Genomic DNA, 19,518 nt, shown 5'->3' with positions numbered 1-19,518 from the left:
CTGGAATGGCATTGTAACATATTTTTCCTTGTATTTCTCAATTGTATTCTTTGATCTAGTAGCCAGTGCTGTGTGACAAGGTTACTACAAGCTACTGATTAACTTTGAAATTATAACATGTCAGTACTGAAATTGCAATCAATTCTTTTATGAAGGGAAGTGCTAAATATACTTAGGTCATGTATTCACGTAAATGAGTTAACAGTTATACAGAAAAATTCAAATCACACTGAGCGGTTTGTGAGTAATTGTATACATACACACAGAGAAATTGCATTTTCCAAGGCAATACAGATAAAAGGCTTATGAATGCTAGCCAAATTATAAACATAAATTGTGTTGTACAAAGAACAAGCCAAGTAGTCACTGATAATGATAAAAATTGAATGACGTTCTCCATAAATGCTAATACCTTATCTCTGTGTCTCACAGATACATTTTTATGTTGTAAAACTACTAGAAGCTTAATTAAAAATACAAACTTTGGAGCAGCATGCCTTTTTTACAAGGCATCTTGCACAATGACATCTTACACCATTTTTATCGTTCACTGAAAGCAGTTTCTCTAATTTCAGAGGCCTTGCATGTGTATCATGAAAATCTCCAGTAACTACAGTTTGTACTAGGTCAGTACTTACAGTGACACACTTTACAAGACACATGTACCATTTAAGTGACTTAGCAGAGCAACTCTCGCTTTGTTTATCATTTCTTATGGTTGTACAGCTCTCTGATATATATATTATCAGATCTCTGATATATATTATATTATTATATGTTAAACGAGTGTTAATGATTTTTCAGACTTCTCTTCTGATGTTGATAATGGGAGAATTGGAGCCTTCGCAGGGTAAAATTAAACACAGTGGAAGGATATCCTTCTCACCTCAAGTCTCCTGGATCATGCCTGGAACAATAAAAGAAAATATAATTTTTGGTGTTTCTTATGATGAATACCGGTACAAGAGTGTCGTCAAGGCCTGCCAACTAGAAGAGGTCAGTGGCATAGGACTCCTAAGATTAATGATCCAACCCTAGTCAAAAAAAAGCCAAAGAAAAAATGAGGGAGTGGAACTTTGTATAAAAGTGAGATATTTCTGAGATTTAAGGAACTCAGCTTGGCATTCCAATTTTGTGGAATTGCAAGAGAGCTGGTTGCAAGCTCCTTTGGAGATAATGATGATGGTGCCAACACTTGTAGTCTACACAATAGGAACTTAAACTGGCTCAGCTATTACATGGCGACTGCCTTCTCAGTGTTCCCTGATCGCTAAACATATTAATGTCAAAGAAATTAAGCAAAAAGTACTGTTTCTACGATTATTTTTGCATGATTCTTCCCCCCTGAAGACTTTCCTTGCAATCTTGGAAGTTAACCTGTTCTCCTCCTTTCTTTTGCACTTCAAAAATGTCTCCAGGAATAATTAGAACGCTGTGCCAGAAACCTTAATTATTTGGAAGAAAATCTTGTCTGAAACGGAGTTTTTCTGTATGCACAGAAAATCCTCACGCTGGAAATTATTGCAGGGTTGATCTTCATGTGACATACAGCTCTCGATTTGTACAATGATGTGCAAGTGTCCTTGTGTGTGTTTGATGTTGCCAGAAGGTAGCATAGGAAAAGATGTCTTTTCACATTGCAAGATGAAAAAGGAGTGAAAATTTTAGACCTTTCTGCCCTTACTGCTCTGGTTTAAGATCATGCATTTTGGCTATAACGTGCGGATGAAAACAATCAATATTAAACTGTACTGAATAGGATCTGTCTTTAGGCCACACAGTGAAACATATTTTCCTTTAATGCCAGTCAAGCAAGAAAACAATAGGCAGTCTGTTTTAAAATAAGATGAGGTTACTCTGCTTTATCTCAGAGGAGGGTATAGTTAAGTGATAAAGTAATCGTATATGTTTATGGCCATTTCAGCTTGTGTTGGTATTGAGGTTTGCTGGAAACATTTTTTGAAAGCTTCTGAACACAGGAGAGTTAACAACTTCTTTGTCAGACTTTCTGAAGAGAGTAGCTCTTAACCCTCATTGTAAAAACTGTAGTTAGTGCAAAAGCACCAAGAAAAAACTGACTTCAGCCATTCACAGCTGTCCTTGTCCAAAAAAGCTTCCCAGACCGGCTTTTCATAGAACAAAAGGTGGTTAATGATGGCCATCTTGGGATGGCTTGGTGTCTCAGTGTTGTAGGGATGGATTGGTGTCTCAGTGTTGTAGGGATGGCTCACTGTCTCCATGCCAGCGACAGCTCAGTGTTTCAGTGTTGGACGGCTTGGTGTCTTGGTAGGCTGCAGCTACTTTGTTCCTCAAACAGGCTCAACCAAACCAGCTTTGATCTGTGTTGGTGCAGCTCTGTGCAGAATGATATGCTTCACCTCCCATCAGGGCTCGTTATTTGAGATCGTATTTGATACTTATAAGGGTATTTTCTTCTAGACTGAAGCTGAATACATTGGGCTGGCCTGAAGAGAAGGATGAATGGTCTGGAAAGAAGCCAAATGCGTTACCTTATTGCTATTATGCTTTCTAGTCTCTTTAGCTGTTGTATCTTAGTTGCTGAACAGGACTTATTATGGCAGACTGAAGGGTGTATTTCAAATAATAAGGGTTAGTGCTTTTTTGAATTGTGGTTGTGTGTCTTCTGATTCTTCAGAAAGGAGAGGTACCAGAGGGTTTTTGCCGAAGGGAGTTCACTTTGCCCCCTTCTCTTCAACTTTCCTAGGTAGACCTGAATGTAGGCCTGTTGCTGAGTATAATTCTTATATGTGCTCTTCAAGGTGAACCAAAGATTGGTGATAAAAGGGCATTTATTTCCTTATTGCATGTATGCTCAAAGTCAGTTAACATACAGCTCTTAAGCAAGTGCAAATTAATTTAGACTGCATTACAATTTTCAGTGTCATATTTTTCTGCTTCACTTTTTGGATGGGTACATAGTTGTTAAGTTAAGGAGTTACCACAGCCTCTTTACAATTGTTAAGTACTTGAGGTAAATTTTGGATGATAGGTTGGACACAATGATCTTGAAGGTCTCCTCCAACCTGGTTTATTCTATTCTACCAAATATTTAAAGTCATTATGAAAGATGGAAAGTGCAAGTCAATATTTTCTAGTCCAAAGAGTCCAGCTAGGTAGCTACATGTTGTACTTCCTGCTTGCTTTCTGCTTTCAGTTTCTTATTCTTGTGTCCTTGCTGCAATGTGCTCTTGTGGTCAAGAAGACCAATGCCATTCAGAGGTGTATTAGAAGAGGTGTGGTTAGTAGGTTCTCCTTCCCCTCTACTCTGCCTTTGTGAGGCTGCATCTGGAATATTGTGTCCAGTTCTGGACCTCTCAGTTCAAGAAGGACAAGGAACTGCTTGAAAGAGTCCAGCACAGAGCCACAAAAATGATTAAGGGAGGAGAACATCTTCCTTATGAGGAAAGACTGAGGGAGCTGGGGCTCTTTAGCTTAGAGAAGAGGAGACTAAGGGGTGACCTCATTATTGTTTATAAATATGTAAAAGGTGAGTGCCAAGAGGATGGAGTCAGGCTCTTCTCAGTGATGCCCAGTGACAGGACAAGGGGCAATGGCTGGAAGTTGAGGCATAGGAAGTTCCATGGAAACAGAAGGGAAAATGTTTTCACTGTGAGGGTGACAGAACACTGGAACAGGCTGCCCAGCGGAGTTGTGGAGTTTCCCTCCCTGGAGAGATTCAAAACCCGCCTGGATGCATTCCAGTGTGATCTGGTATAGGTGGTCCTGCTCTGGTGGGGGGTTGGACTGGATGATCTTTTGAGGTCCCTTCCAACCCCTAACATTCTGTGATTCTGTGATTCACTTACCCTTCAGTTGTGCCAGTACACCTGTTCATGAAAAAAGGGTAAGAACACACCTTCTAAAATGAAGGCCTCAGTCTGCAAATACATAAGTTAAGGTTTTCAATTACTATACCAAACCATTTCAGTGCAGATTAGTAGTCCTTACCATTTGTCCTTTATTCAGAATACTTTTCAAAATAAATTGTTTGAAGTGGATCAATTTTGAGTATGCAGCTGTTACCACAAATCTATTTCCTTTAAAATCTTACATGCTGTTACAGAGAGAAGCCAGGTCATAATTGGTACAGATTCTGAAATAGTTTTCTAAAGGCATTTCTTTTTCTGCAGCTTAAAGGTACTTAATAAGATGAATGGATGCTGCTTTGGCTTATACTTCTTTTGTTTTTTTGACAAGGTGTTTTACCCTTTTTATCAAGTACTTTTAATCGTGTTCATGATAAAAGTCTATTAGCAAGAGAAGGTGAACTTTTTGCCTAGCAGTTTAAATTAAGGACCAAGGAGGAACAAATTTAACACCAAGAAACTGTCCTGCATAATTAATTGATTTTTATACTCATGGCTCAATAGCAAAAGCCCCTGGGAGATGTGAAATGGATGAGTTTATATGCCTGTGGATATTGCTACTCAAGTTGGCATAATTTCCCAGAGACTGAAGGGTTGTATTAAAGTCATGAATATAAATTTGAATTTGTAGGAGTAACCATTGGATTTACAAAATCTGTATAGCTAATGGAATGAAAATGGGGAAGGATTATTGCTTGATTTTCAGATTTTTTAGGTTGAAAAAAAATCAGTATTAATAGCCTACTATACATAGGGTGTGGGATTTTTGTTTGGTATTAGCACTGGCTGAGTTGAAAAGATAAAACCTCTGGACAGTTGAAACAGGAATCTTTGTGTCTAAAATCTGTTAACATGAAGCAATATCATGCTAAGTGAATGTGTTCCTCCAGACCAGACTGCAGAAGCAGGCCTGTTGTAGTTGTTCTTGTTAAAAAATAAACAAGAATTGTATCCCATTTGAAGAGGTGTGGTAATACCTTTGTTTTGAAGCCATGCTTCCATAACTTCTGTCTTTACCTTTTTACAGTGTAGCTACTTTTCCACCTTGTTAGTTCATTTGATCCTTCAATAGTTACATAAGAGACCATAAACACATAATGGCAAACCATCTTTAAGAGATTACCACTCTTAAAGTAAACACATGTACTGATTTGAGAGCCACCAGCTGCTCATGAATGTAATATTTAACATGGCATGCAAATAGGGAAAGTATTTCCACATTATATCAAATCAGGTAATAGCACTAAGAAATATGTTCTGGATCCCCCAGATCCTGTGGGGTTTTGATCTGGTTTTACAGGGAATTCAGGAGATTAATTTTCACCTAAGACCTTAGGTTATCAAGAGAATAATTAGAGACAGACAGTATGCCAATCCTTGGTTAGTGTTTCTGCATGTTCAACACTTCTGAGTTTACTGCAAGGTGAAGTATGCCCTGAAACAGAAATACATATTCTTGCATCCCACTGTACTGCTTCAGCCCTTTTAATCTGTGCTGGGTTTTGGTTGGTTAGTTGGTTAATTGATTGGTTGGTTGGTCAGGGATTTTTTTGGCAGATAATTAAATCAGTAGCAGTTAAAATGTTATTATGTTGGTGAGTGAAATACTTCGTGCCCTGACTTTGTGCCTGCTTTTCACAGGAGAAATTGGCAGATTACAGTGTGTGTGGAAGAGAGGAACAATAAGAGTTTAAGTCTGGAACTGAGTGCTTTGTAGTAGGTCATTCTCTACAACAGGATATTAAAAGGTAGCTTGGTTACTTAATCAGGTACATGTCTACAGTACAAACTATGTGCAAGCAAGTTACTTAGCCTGTCTTCATGGCTGGGTAGTGCAACATGCATGTCAAGGTGAAGTTCATCTCACCCTAATGTAAAAAGCTAAAATAGCACAAATACCTCAAAATATGTCAAATCTCCCACTACAGCAATTACATCTTGGACATGTGAGCCCAAAAGCTGGATACCTTTGTATTTTTTTTCCACCTTGCTGTGGTATGATTTACTGGCATAAGCTGACTCTAACTGTAATTCTTGTCCATGGTCCAAAATCATGGGCAGGTCAGATGTGAAGCTGCTGACACAGCAATTCTCCTGGGGAAACTGGAAGTAAATAGACTAGTACAGTGTCTTTGGAGCAGGGAAAGATCTTGATTAGAGAAAGAAATAGATTTAAATTCCCAAATGCACCAAATACAGCAGAAGTTTGTCAGCAATCAAATGAATATGTTTACGAGACTCCCTCTGCAATGTTCAGTGTTGATATAATTTAGTCATAAACCTGTTTCAGTCAAGACAACTCTCCCCACCCCTTTCCCTGTCTTAGGTACAGGGCTCTGAACTGATTACATTGGATGTTGTCCTATCTTCTGTGTCACTCCTGGAATCATATTTAATTCCCTTACCCGGAGTTTAACCTACCCACAAGCAGCATACCAACTACTTCATGTTTCAAAAATCTGTTCCACGGGAATGTTTCACCATAGAGAAAGTGAGTTTTGCCAGCATTCATGTGAGTTTTGGGTGAGCCTGACTCTCTGCTCAAGGTCACAAACTCTTGCGAAAACAAAGCTTACGCTTCAGAAATGGTTCTGCTGAAATCTAACAAAAGCCCTCAGCTTCAGGAATTGTAAGCAGAGATCTACCTTAATAAATAAATAAATAAATAAATAAATAACAATAATTTCTGATTTAAACTTCTTTAAATTAGAGATGTGGGTTTCTGGCTTCTGGCCCAAGAAAATGAGGACTTGAGCATGTTCAGAGAACACAAAAGTTGAAAATCCTTTGCCTATAAAGAATTAACAGAGATGTTCACTCGTAGGTGTGAGTCTGAAGCTCAAGACTCATTTTCAAAACTTTAAAACTTCCAGTTTATACCTGTCCAACTTCCAAGATAATTGATTGTCTGAAATTTTTCCTCTTATAGCTTAGGAGAAAACTTATCAAATAGGGTGGAACAGAATTGCAGTTCCAGCTTGAAACCCTTGATGCTGCTTTTAATTACTTGGCATTTTATACAATGAAGGCTTCAGTATTTCTTTTTTCCTGTTTTACTGCAAAGAGTCTGTATGACATAAAGAGAATTGCAAAGTGTGTTCAGAGGCAGCTTCTTTAAAACACAAATAGAAGGGGGAAAAGGGTGTACTCTGGGAGGTGAGAAGGAGATAGAAATGTGAAGGGGAGGGGGTATGTCTGGGAACTGTGAAAATAAATATGGGGAATGTTTATAGCAAAAGAGGTACCTTCTCCTTGGGTGCACAACTTGTGATTTGTTAGCTCCTGATATCAAAATCACCCAGGAAAGTAATTAATGTCTGTGGGAACTGTGAGGCTGTTCTCAGAATAGCTACCAATAGTTTTCTCAATTTAAGCATTCAGAGATAAATATGTTAAAGAAAAATATTCGTGGCTCCTCCATTAATATGCTGGAGTTTGTGCCGTTCAGCATCACTGCATTAGGCTTGTCCCTGGCTTGATTTCACTTCCTGCATAAAATGACAGCAAGGATGTATTTGGACCAGCCCTATGTACTTTTTCACAATAGGTAATGCATGTTCCAACAAATAGCATTGTGTGCCTATTGGACTTCATCACACTGTTTACACCTTTGAAAGAAATTACTAAATATTTTTTAATTATTATAATTATAGCCTGAAAAGTTCATTGTCTGTTCCATCCCATATATTATCCTGAGGTGAAGGGTGGAAGAGAGCAGAAGGGGAACTCATTAAGAGTCTAATTAAATTTCCATGTTGACACACATGCAAAGAAATATATCTGACGAAATCCTACCTTTTAAAACAATGGGAGCCCTGGAATTAATTCCAGTAGGGAGAGTGGTTTACCCTGTTTGCAGGGGAAGACACACTGGGTCCAGTTCTTCACCTAGGTATTTTTTGAAGGAAGCACAACTGTCAGCACAGTACTGGTAGAACTGGGCAAGAGTTTAAATCATCTTAGATATTTATACACTTAACCATGTGAATCCCAATGTTCAGGTGAAGATATTGGGCAAATGTTGAAGTTACAGATTAACAACATGACTCCCATATGGAAAATGAAACCACAAGTGATCTGAGGAGATCATCTCATATAAGTGCCAGAAAAACTTTTATGCTAGAATTTCACATATTCTCCCTAAATATTTAATGATTTATGTCATATTCAGAAAGTCTTCTGTTCAAAATGTTCCTGGCACTGATTTTCACATCCCTTTTTGTATCAATACCTGAGCTGTTTTGTTAGCACCAGGGATTTGCTTGCATGGCTCTCCTTTTATAAGAGTGAAATAACTAGTTAACATGAGAAGAGTTTTAAAATCACCTGCAATAGATTTTTCCATAAGTAAGATCATCTTGATTTTAAGTCAGAATCCTCTAAGCCAGGAAGTAAATGCTATTAGCAAATTAAAGAGTTGGGAGAATCTCCCATTTCCTGACAGACCAGTCAATTTCTAGTCCTTGAGTGGCTGGACCTTGTATCTGTCACTGATCCAGGCCCGAACAGCATTGTTCATTCTGCTCCTGAGGTCAGGACAATTTACAGAGGAGGAAGAAGGAAATATTTATCTGGAAGGATATTTATTTATTTATTTACCCATTTATTTATTTATTTATTTATTCTGCAAAACCTTTGAGGCTTGGAATGCCAAAGGGCTGCCCAACAAAGAGTGATTAAGCATCAAAGTTGCAAAAGGGGTAATAAAAATTGGATTATATTTGACTCTGTATGAAATGTGATCTTCTAGAGGGTAGCTCAACTTAAAATCCCAATTTGTTTGGCAAACTGCCCTGAAGTCCTACTTACTGAAAACCTAGGTACCCTGGGGCACAGAGGAGTGATCCAGCCCACATTTCTGAGAGAAGTCCCCTGAATCTGCCAATACCACAGTTATAATGGTGTCATTGTATAGGCTTAATGACATAGGCTGGGTAAGGCTTGATGCAGAATTAATATTTTTTATCTGAGCTACTGTAAAAGTAGAAAAACTACACAGCCTCCAAACCATTCTTGATGCCTCCACTTCCATGCATTATTGCGGTTCGCCCAGATCTATAGTTTCAGGGCTAAATACTCCTCTCAAGAAAATTCCTGGTTACCTCTGTTGGTGGGGCAACAGGATGTACATCCTTGTCTCCTCTCTCTGTCTCATGTGAGAGTGAGGTGGTATTTTCTACTTTTATCACTGGCTAAAAATTCATGTTTAGCATAGTCATGAGTTGTAAGTTGCTTACAGCCCAAGCAGTAGCGCTTGGCTCCCAAACACTTGCAAGCCTTGAGCATTCCTGGCATTTCCTACCAGGTATTTTGTGTAAGCCTTTTTAAATGAACCTACCTGAAAGTAGAAATTTCCCTGAGTTTTGAAGAGAGCAGCTCTAGGGTTTGCTCCTTGCTCTAACTTCAGTGGCAAATGCATTTATCATTATTATTAGATAGAACACTCACTAGAACACTATTGTATGAAGGTACTTTCCCTGGTTTTGTGGGAATTTAGCAATTAAGACAAATATTTGTTCATGAGAGCTTGTAGCTCATGATCCCTCTCTATGATAGAATTATGTTTTCTTCTATCACCATTTCTGATTACATAAACAAATGAAAGAAATAAACCTCTATGGGACCTTTCTTTTTTTCTCCTCACAACTTCTGTCTAATCTGTCTGTACACTGTTGCACACTATGCTTCTGTCTAGTCTGTAGCTTCAGTTTCTTGGATATGGAAAATATATGTCTGATTCTTAAAATCATCAACAGGACATCTCCAAGTTCCCAGATAAAGATTATACAGTGCTTGGTGAGGGTGGAATCATTCTGAGTGGAGGCCAGCGAGCACGAATCTCACTAGCAAGGTGAGTATTTTACTCTCTATGTGGTGTACTGCTTAATATACAAGGAGGGTGTTAGGACTAACCACTTAAATACATGTGGATGATGTCTTGTTAAATAAATATCCTCATTTTGCTATCAAAAACGTGAGTTCTGCTATGTAATTGTGTTTGTGATACACCTGCATATTTATTTGTAGACTTTTAAAAGTTTGATGGCACATGCCTGCTATGGCTCAGCTGTGGAATCTTTCCCTCCCTGATGCAAGATGCTGTTTGGAGATTCAGACCTTTAAATACAGCTCTCTACCTTCTGAAGAAATCCATAGAAAGATACATTTAAGTATCCTTCCCTGCTATGACACTTCTATAAAGCAGTTTATATACTGATTAATGACACACTTTCTGTCTGCTGGTAACAAAAAAGAAAAGAAAAAACAAGAAGGCCATGTTGCAAAAAAATGTGGCTAATTATTTACCTGTAAATAATGGTTTGGCCTTGTCCATTTGACCTTCCAGTGTTAGTAAGTAATTCTGAAGGTCTACAGAACAATAACATAGGTGTTTGTCTTATAAATTAGCCATGTGCTTCAGCAGAATCACTTAGCTATCATCAGAAATCCAGTAATGACAGCTCTGGTGTGTAAATGGCCCCATTTATTTCTGTGCCAAGTGCAAACTGTGCTGGTTCCCATGCTCAGAAACACCAGATAGAAGTAAAATCACATTAAAATGATTCACACTCCCATCCCATGAAAGATGTACACGTGTGTGTGAGGCTAAAAGACGGCTTCATCAAAACAGAGGATCTCAGTGTTGATCTTTCTACTGGATTTATGAGAGGGAAGAGACTTATGGATGATTCTTTTTTATCTTATCTGTAAGATAAGAGAGAAGTGCAGGAGCAGGTAAAACCTTCAGAGAAAAAAGGCCAACCAACACAAGCTACTTAGACTTTCATTTAAAATGCAGCATTTATATGAAATATCTTTCAGATTTGTCACTTTTCAGATTGTCAGTTCCTTTACTGGAGAGTCACAGAACTGATATATTTATTGTCAGCTACAATACTTTACTGAGTACTATGTCCAGTTCTGGGCCCCTCAGTTTAAGAAGGACATTGAGACATTTGAACGTGTCCAGAGAAGGGCAACAAGGCTGGGGAGAGGCCTTGAGCACAAACCCTATGAGGAGAGGCTGAGGGAGCTGGGATTGTTTAGCCTGGAGAAGAGGAGGCTCAGGGGTGACCTCATTGCCCTCTACAACTACCTGAAGGTTGGTTGTAGCCAGGAAGGGGTTGGTCTCTTCTCCCAGACAACCAGCACCAGAACAAGGGGACACAGTCTCAAGTTGTGCCAGGGGAAGTTTAGGCTCGAGGTGAGGAGAAAGTTCTTCACCGAGCGAGTCGTTCGTCATTGGAATGTGCTGCCCGAGGAAGTGGTGGAGTCACCATCCCTGGAAGTGTTCAAGAGGAGATTGGATGTGGCACTTGGTGCCATGGTCTAGTCATGAGGTCTGTGGTGACAGGTTGGACTCGATGATCCTCGAGGTTTCTTCCAACCTTGGCGATACTGTGATACTGTGATAATTATAATTTTTAAAATGATTGCATGTCCCAAACACAGTAGCTGTATTTGATTTACATTTTATTTGGGCTCCAGCCTAAGCTCAGCATGCTGCAAGGTGTGCAAGTGTTGAGGCATGGGTTGCAGATGAAGATCTGAGAAAGAGAACAAAATTTAGCACTGCAGCCTCAGGTTGTGACTATTTGCACTGATGATAATCTGGAGATCATTCGCTTGGGCTCGGTGCATACCTGTGTCTAATGTACTCTGTGCAGTCATGTGAAATGAGAACCCCTGCTGGAAGTTCCATCAACCAGTTGTCACAAGAAGCAGATGGAGATTATCTGAGGGCATGTTTCTTACAGTGCACTGTTAGTGCATGCAGTTACAACTCAGGTAAAGAAAGGACCAAGGGTTAAAAACTCCATGTCCTGGATTTGAGCTAGCTTACTGGCCTGGTACCATAAAGCCAGTTAATGTGTAGCTACTAAGTCCAACATACAAATTATATCACTAATTTCAGTGCTACCTTTATTCTAGGAAAAAAACCTGCAAACTTATTGCTGATGAAGGTGCCAAAAATGCTGTGTCTCTTTTGTTGTTGTGCAACCACTACATTGTAATGTATGGTCAGTGAAATCCATATTGATAGAGGATTTTTCAATAAAATTGTTTGGTTTATTAGCAACATACCCTATTACTGAGCACTTTTTCTCCCAGTGGATAAATATTTTCACATTGATTAATCTAATAATTTTGACACTAATTTTTAGAGTACTTCAGAAAGTACTGAAATGCAGCTATTCACATTTTCTTTACTAATTGCCCATTGTGACTGCCCATTGGAATGGGCTGCCTGGGGAGGTGGTGGAGTCACCATCATTGGAGGTGTTCAGGAGGAGACTTGATGGGGTGCTTGGTGCCATGGTTTAGTTGTTTAGGTGGGTTGGATTGGTTGATGGGTTGGATGCGATAATCTTGAAGGTCTCTTCCAACCTGGTTTATTCTATTATATCCTGTTAATCACTCCCCAATTCATATCACATAATTTTCATACTCACAGAGGAAGGGGCCTTTGTGAACTTCTGTGGAAACTTGATAATAAAAAAACCCAACTCTTAACCACAGGTTTAGGACTCAGTGAGCCAGACACACGCACATACAGCTTAAGGCCCTAATTTTACAAATAGTTTGTCGTTCCTGAACCCAAAATATTGTACAGTTCCTTTGCAGATATTTGCAGGATCATAGGTCACCAATGCACTACTCATTTTCCAACAGTTATTCTGAAGTACTTTAAAAATGAAATGCCAAGGCCTGTCTTTTAACACAATTATTTACATTAATGTTACATTCATTCAGGCACCAGAAGACATTACAGTGGGCACTAGATTCCCATAAAAATGGTCATTGTACATTGATGAGGGCTGTTAAGAGTCAGGCTATAAACAGTTCTTTAGAGATCTGCATTGCTTTCTTTGCACAGAAATCAATGGGAAGCATAGCTAGTTTGTAAAGCAGTCAGCAGCAAGAAAAGGCTTTATTGAAAGGTGTCATATAAGCACATTTGACATTGAAGTCCAACTCCATACTGATGCTGTAAAAATGTCAACTGCAAGTTTTTGAGACAAAATAGTAAAGACATTGGTTTTAAGTTGTATTAATGTAATTTTATAAGCCTTGTGGAAGTTAATGCCATTTCCATTTCCTCTGTTCAGAGCAGTGTACAAAGATGCTGATTTGTATCTCCTGGATTCTCCTTTTGGACATTTGGATATTTTTACAGAAAAAGAGATATTTGAAAGGTACTGTATGTTTTGATAGGTTGCATTTAAGAAGCCTATGAAGCAGCACAAAGTAAAACCAAGAACATAAATGATGTGATCAAAATTACACCTTTGGGGGATTATTTTTAGATATCCTTGTAACTGAATATTTTGTGTTAGCACACCGTGCTGGGAACAAGCCTGGCCAGCTGTGAACATTACTGCTCACTCTTCCATCTCAACATATTGAGCTTACTACAATCCTTCACTCCCAGAGTGCATGGTTTTATATCTGGTGTGTCTGTGTACCAGAAAGGCTTTAATTTTAAACCACTTACCTGCTTTTTAAGTACAAATTCACTGAAAGATTGGTCACCTGAAAGTGCCCACTGGCCAAGGGATTTGCAGCAGGTTGGCTAAAGACGGAGACGTTCGGCTTGTCCTGGTTGGATAGCTCAAAACAGTAATGACACATGGTGGCAGCCATGAACTTTTCAGACATCATAAGACTAAAGCTTTGAAATTGAGATATTTTTAAGTTGGGTAGCAGATGATCTAAGTGACCCTAGGATGAAAAGGAATATTTAACTTTTATGTCAAACTATGGTTTTTGGATTGACCTGGAAGTGATTAAAATGTCTGTCTTTTATTTGTTTCCTGTGATAAAGGACTCACCCTTTACATATTTCAGCCGTAACACCGTCTTTGTAGCTTGACGGTGTACCCAAGACTGCTCATAGTGGGAAGGGGGCAGATAAAAGCAAATCAATTCAGAGTGAAAGGGATAAAAAAACATTTAATCATGAAGAAAAATTCTAATTTTTAACATTTTCATCTCTTACAGCTGTGTGTGCAAGCTGATGGCAAATAAAACTAGGATCTTGGTTACTTCAAAACTGGAACATTTAAAGATTGCTGACAAAATATTAATTTTACATGAGGGGAGCTGCTATTTTTATGGAACATTTTCTGAACTCCAAGGTCAACGGCCAGAATTCAGCTCAGAGCTGATGGGATTTGATTCTTTTGACCAGTTCAGTGCAGAGAGAAGAAATTCAATTCTAACTGAGACTCTCCGTCGATTTTCCATTGAAGGAGAAGGCACAGGACCACGAAATGAAATAAAGAAGCAATCTTTTAAACAAACATCAGATTTTAATGACAAAAGGAAGAACTCCATCATTATTAACCCCCTCAATGCAAGCAGGAAGTTTTCAGTAGTGCAGAAGAATGGGATCCAAGTCAACGGGATAGAGGATGACCCACCAGAAAGGCGACTCTCGCTGGTACCTGACTTGGAACAGGGAGACGTTGGAATGCTCCGGAATAACATGCTAAATGCTGACCATATGCTGCAAGGTCGGAGGAGGCAATCTGTCTTAAACTTGATGACAGGCACCCCTGTGAACTATGGACCAAACTTTTCCAAAAAGGGAAGTACAACGTTTCGGAAAATGTCTATGGTGCCTCAGACAAACCTGTCTTCCGAGATAGATATCTACGCCAGGCGCTTGTCTCGAGACAGTGTCTTGGACATCACCGATGAAATCAATGAAGAGGATTTGAAGGTTCGTGTTGTTTATATTCATCTTGGGTTCTGATATGGTGATAGCTTAGTTCAATATACTTCCTATATATTGTTCTGCCCAGGGGGGTTGTGGAGTCTCCTTCTGTGGAGACTTTCAAAACCCATCTGGATGCATTCCTGTGCAGACAACCCTAGGTGAGCCTGCTTTAGGTAGGGGTGTTGGCTTGATGTTCTCTGGAGTTCCCTTACAACCTCTAATGTTCTGTGATCTTGTGATTCTATTTGACTATGTCATTCCTAATGCAGTATTTATCTGTAGAATATTTTTTTTGAGTACATGTGATTATTACTATTTTTTTTAAAACTCAAATATCATCTGGAAAGAATTGCAATCCTCCATTACTATTTTTTTGCCTGATTTTTTATGTGTTTTTTTTTTCTACAGTATCTGTAGAGAAGTTCAAAACAGAATTTTAATCTTCAGCACATTGATCTACCTTTAAGATTACTTATGCTAAAATGAAATTTGAAACCATAAGCAAAACATTTTGAAAGCAGAACATTGTTTTAAGGTATTTATGTAAAACTTACATTTGAAGCCTTAAGGTTCCTGGGAAAAAATAAAATACATTTGAAGTACCAGCACAGTTTCTAAAGCTGGAATTTGATCAAATTTGACCAATTTTTCAGACTGTTTAGCTCTTAAGCTGTGTACAGATCATAAGGAGAAGGGTAAGCTCAATGCTCATAGTATCATAGTATCAGTCAGGGTTGGAAGGGACCACAAGGATCATCTAGTTCCAACCCCCCTGCCATGGCCAGGGACACCCCTTTAACTTTGTTAAACTGAGGAACCTAGTTTCATAGTTTCATTCAGGGTTGAAAGGGACCACACGGATCATCTAGTTCCAACCCCCCCGCCATGGGCAGGGACACCCCACACTAGATCAGGCTGGCCACAGCCTCATCCAGCCTGCTCTTAAACACCTCCAGGGACGGGGCCTCGACCACCTCCCTGGACAACACATTCCAGGGTTTCACCCCTCTCATGGTGAAGAACCTCCTCCTCACATCTAGCCTGAATCTCCCCACCTCCAGCTTCATTCCATTCCCCCTAGTCCTATCACTACCTGAGATCCTGAGAAGTCCTTCCCCAGCCTTTCTGTAGCCCCCTTCAGATACTGGAAGGCCACAATTAGGTCACCTCGGAGCCTTCTCTTCTCCAGACTGAACAGCCCCAACTCCTTCAGTCTGTCCTCATAGGAGAGGTGCTCCAGCCCTCTGATCATCCTCATGGCCCTTCTCTGGACACGTTCCAGCACCTCCACATCCCTCTTGTAATAGGGGCTCCAGAACTGGACACAGTACTCCAGGTGGGGTCTCACCAGAGCTGAGTAGAGGGGGAGAATCACCTCCCTTGCCCTGCTGGCCACACTTCTCCTGATGCAGCCCAGGATCTGATTGGCTTTGCGGGCTGCAAGTGCACACTGAGAGCTCATGTTGAGCTTTTTGTCCACCAGCACCCCCAAGTCTCTCTCCTCAGGGCTGCTTTCCAGCCAGTCACTGCCCAGCCTGTATTTGTGCCTGGGATTGCCTCGACCCAGATGCAGGACCCTGCACTTGCTCTTGTTGAACCTCATGAGGTTGGCTTGTGCCCACCTCTCCAGCCTGTTAACGTCCCTCTGGATGGCCCCCCTTCCCTCCAGCGTGTCTGCTGCACCACACAGCTTGGTGTCATCAGCAAACTTGCTGAGGGTGCACTCAATGCCACTGTCCATGTCACCCACAAAGATGTTGAATAAGACAGGTCCCAGGACTGATCCCTGAGGGACTCCGCTTGTCACTGGCCTCCACTGGGACATGGAGCCATTGACAGCCACTCTCTGGGTGCGGCCATCAAGCCAGTTCCTTATCCATCTAGTGGTCCACCCATCAAACCCATGTGTCACCAGTTTGGAGACCAGGATGTGGTGCGGGACAGTGTCGAAGGCTTTGCTCAGGTCCAGGTAAATGACATCAGTTGCTCACCCCTCATCTCTTAATTTCATCACCTGCATTACTGTTTTTATGGATGTTACTCTGTTTTTATGGGTGTGCTGGAAGTTGTGCAATTAAGGTTGAGTTTTATACCAAAAACTGGTCCAAAATTCCTTTTCTCTAATAACTATCAACCTGTCATAATGAACTACTTTCATTTTCAAAACAGACAGATGACTTTCACAGGATTGGAAAATTCCCTGAAGCAACTTTCTAGATTTAAAAATATCTACAAGAAGTACTTAAACTTGTAACTTGATGAAGCACTGCCCAGTTTTTCTCTTTATTGATCTCAGCAGGGAAAAAGAAAACAAACAAACAACAAAACACACCAAAAAACCCAACCAAACAAAACCAACTCTCAGAGTATTTGCAAATGTAACTTACCAGCACAATAATAACCTCAGTTGAAAGAAAATAGCTATTGATTAACCATTTCTGGATTTCAGGTAGTGCTGGACAAATCTTGGTTGCTTCTTTCAATGTTATCTGACAATTTCATCTCCAGCCAGTATCAGCCATGCTGCAATTCAATTATTGGGAGTGAAAGAATGACAGCATTCATGTGTCCAAAATTCTCATATATAGATATTATTATCATTATTACTATGGTCTTATCAATTCTTTGGCAGGAATGCTTCACTGATGATGCTGAAAGCATGGGTACTGTTACCACATGGAATACCTATTTCAGATACATTACCGTCCACAAAAACTTGATCTTTGTTCTAATTTTGTGTGTGACTGTCTTCTTAGTTGAGGTAAGAAAACTCTGTGCTCTACATCATGTAACTAAAAATGCTGCTTGCTCAATCTGTTGTTTGTGATAAAAGGATATATGGATAAAACATAAAGACTTCAGCTCTTGTATGTATTACAGTTGCTGTTAAGTGATGTTGCAGTGACCTTTCTACAGTTCAGGTGATGAAATACCTGTGCTAACAGTTTGCACCCTTCTAACCTTAGAAAATGAAGAGAGGCCAATGATGATCATCCAGGTGCTAAATTGATAAAGCAGTGGCAAACTGAAAGTGAAGTTCTGACAGCCTTGAGAGTTGGGTGGGACTACTGTGGAAATTCTAGAGATGCTATTTTAGATTTAGAATGGGTTGTTTTGCATTGTAGCTTCCAAGGCGAGTCCACATAGATCACCATAAATAGGGCATCAGCTGTATATTCTTCCAATATTTGGATGTGTGTGTAGTTTGCTTAGGTGGCTCTAAATTGTCCCTAGATGTAATATCTAGGGACTAGGGTTGCTGAACTGGAAGAAGAGCAGTTATAAATAGAAACATATAGAAAGACTTTGTGAAGTTATTCGGTTACAATAGTGACTACCCTCTTCTTCACATCTGAAAAAAACCCTCTATTGTTAGGAGTTGAGCTGAGAAAGGAATTCTGTTAGGACATGTAAAAATATTATTCTAAAAGAAGGCTAATCCTTACAAATGCTTAAATTCAGGGCATCACAGTCAATTTTGAGTTATTTACTGCAAGATCTGCAAAAGTTACTGGTTTCCAAGGAGAAGACTTCAGCTACGTGCTGAACTGTTACTGCAATACATTCCTGTACCAGTGCTATAATGGTTTTAACACTTATTGAAAAGTTCATAGGCAGAAATAGAACAGCTGGAAATATAGTGGACTAGATGAAGATCTCCAGTGTCTCAGCAGGCAGACAACAAGATGTCTTGCAAAGGAATCATCTCACAATGAAAAGGGTGTAATCAGGTTGTGTGGAGAATTATGTCAAGCTAGCGAGCAAGATATTTCAGACACATAGATACATCAAATGTAGATATCAGCCACAACAATAACACAAAAGGGTTTGACATTCATGTTTGAAGAGCTGCCTTTGAAGATATTGAGAGACTTATTCTTTTAGGACCATCAAGAAATATTAATGTTTAAAACTTGAAATATGTTAAAGCATGGAGTGAACATTCCTTGTCATTAAGAATGCATAACAAGCCTTTGTTATGATAAAAACCAACAAAAGAGTATTTAGGCACTTGAGAGCCTGATTGCAATACAGGTCCAAATGAAGCTGTGGTGGTTTTAGGGTACAACAGCAGCATTCTGAGCTGGGTTAGGAACTGGCTGGATGGCCGAGTCCAGAGAGTGGTGGTGAATGGTGCCACATCCAGCTGGCAGCCAGTCACTAGTGGTGTGCCCCAAGGATCAGTGCTGGGCCCTGTGCTCTTTAACATCTTTATTGATGATCTGGATGAGGGCATTGAGTCCATCATCAGTAAATTTGCTGACGACACCAAGCTGGGGGCAAGAGTTGATCTGCTGGAGGGTAGAGAGGCTCTGCAGAGGGACCTCGACAGGCTGGACAGATGGGCAGAGTCCAAGGGCAGGAGATTGAACACATCCAAGTGCCGGGTTCTGCACATTGGCCACAACAACCCCATGCAGAGCTACAGGCTGGGGTCAGAGTGGCTGGAGAGCAGCCAGGCAGAGAGGGACCTGGGGGTACTGGTCGATGGCAGGCTGAACATGAGCCTGCAATGTGCCCAGGCAGCCAAGAGGGCCAATGGCATCCTGGCCTGCATCAGGAACACTGTGGCCAGCAGGAGCAGGGAGGTCATTCTGCCCCTGTACACTGCACTAGTTAGGCCACACCTCGAGTCCTGTGTCCAGTTCTGGGTCCCTCAGTTTAGGAAGGAGGTTGACTTGCTGGAATGAGTCCAGAGAAGGGCAACGAAGTTGGTGAGGGGTTTGGAACACAAGCCCTATGAGGAAAGACTGAGGGAGCTGGGATTGCTCAGCCTGGAAATGAGGAGACTCAGGGGTGACCTTATCACTCTCTACAACTACCTGAAGGGAGGTTGTAGACAGGCAGAGGTTGGTCTCTTCTCCCAGGCAGCCAGTACCAGAACAAGAGGGCATAGTCTCAGGCTGC

The 19,518-nt window shown here is 40.3% G+C and overlaps 1 protein-coding gene across 1 annotated transcript in view; it reads left to right on the top strand.

The window, feature by feature from the left end:
- CFTR (CF transmembrane conductance regulator) overlaps positions 1 to 19,518 on the top strand; it is a 91,457-nt gene that overhangs the window by 35,664 nt on the left and 36,275 nt on the right. The window contains exons 11-15 of the mRNA XM_068169824.1: positions 805 to 996; positions 9,644 to 9,738; positions 12,998 to 13,084; positions 13,890 to 14,613; positions 17,243 to 17,371. Of these exons, the coding sequence (XP_068025925.1) occupies positions 805 to 996; positions 9,644 to 9,738; positions 12,998 to 13,084; positions 13,890 to 14,613; positions 17,243 to 17,371 (1,227 nt within the window). The remainder of the gene's footprint in view (positions 1 to 804; positions 997 to 9,643; positions 9,739 to 12,997; positions 13,085 to 13,889; positions 14,614 to 17,242; positions 17,372 to 19,518) is intronic.

The sequence above is a fragment of the Melanerpes formicivorus genome, unplaced genomic scaffold, assembly GCF_026170545.1.
Source record: "Melanerpes formicivorus ecotype bairdi unplaced genomic scaffold, bMelFor1.0.p_v2 SCAF_3, whole genome shotgun sequence".
NCBI lineage: Eukaryota > Metazoa > Chordata > Aves > Piciformes > Picidae > Melanerpes > Melanerpes formicivorus.
The sequence above is the reverse complement of the archived record's forward strand: the minus strand, read 5'-3'. Positions and strand labels throughout refer to the sequence as shown.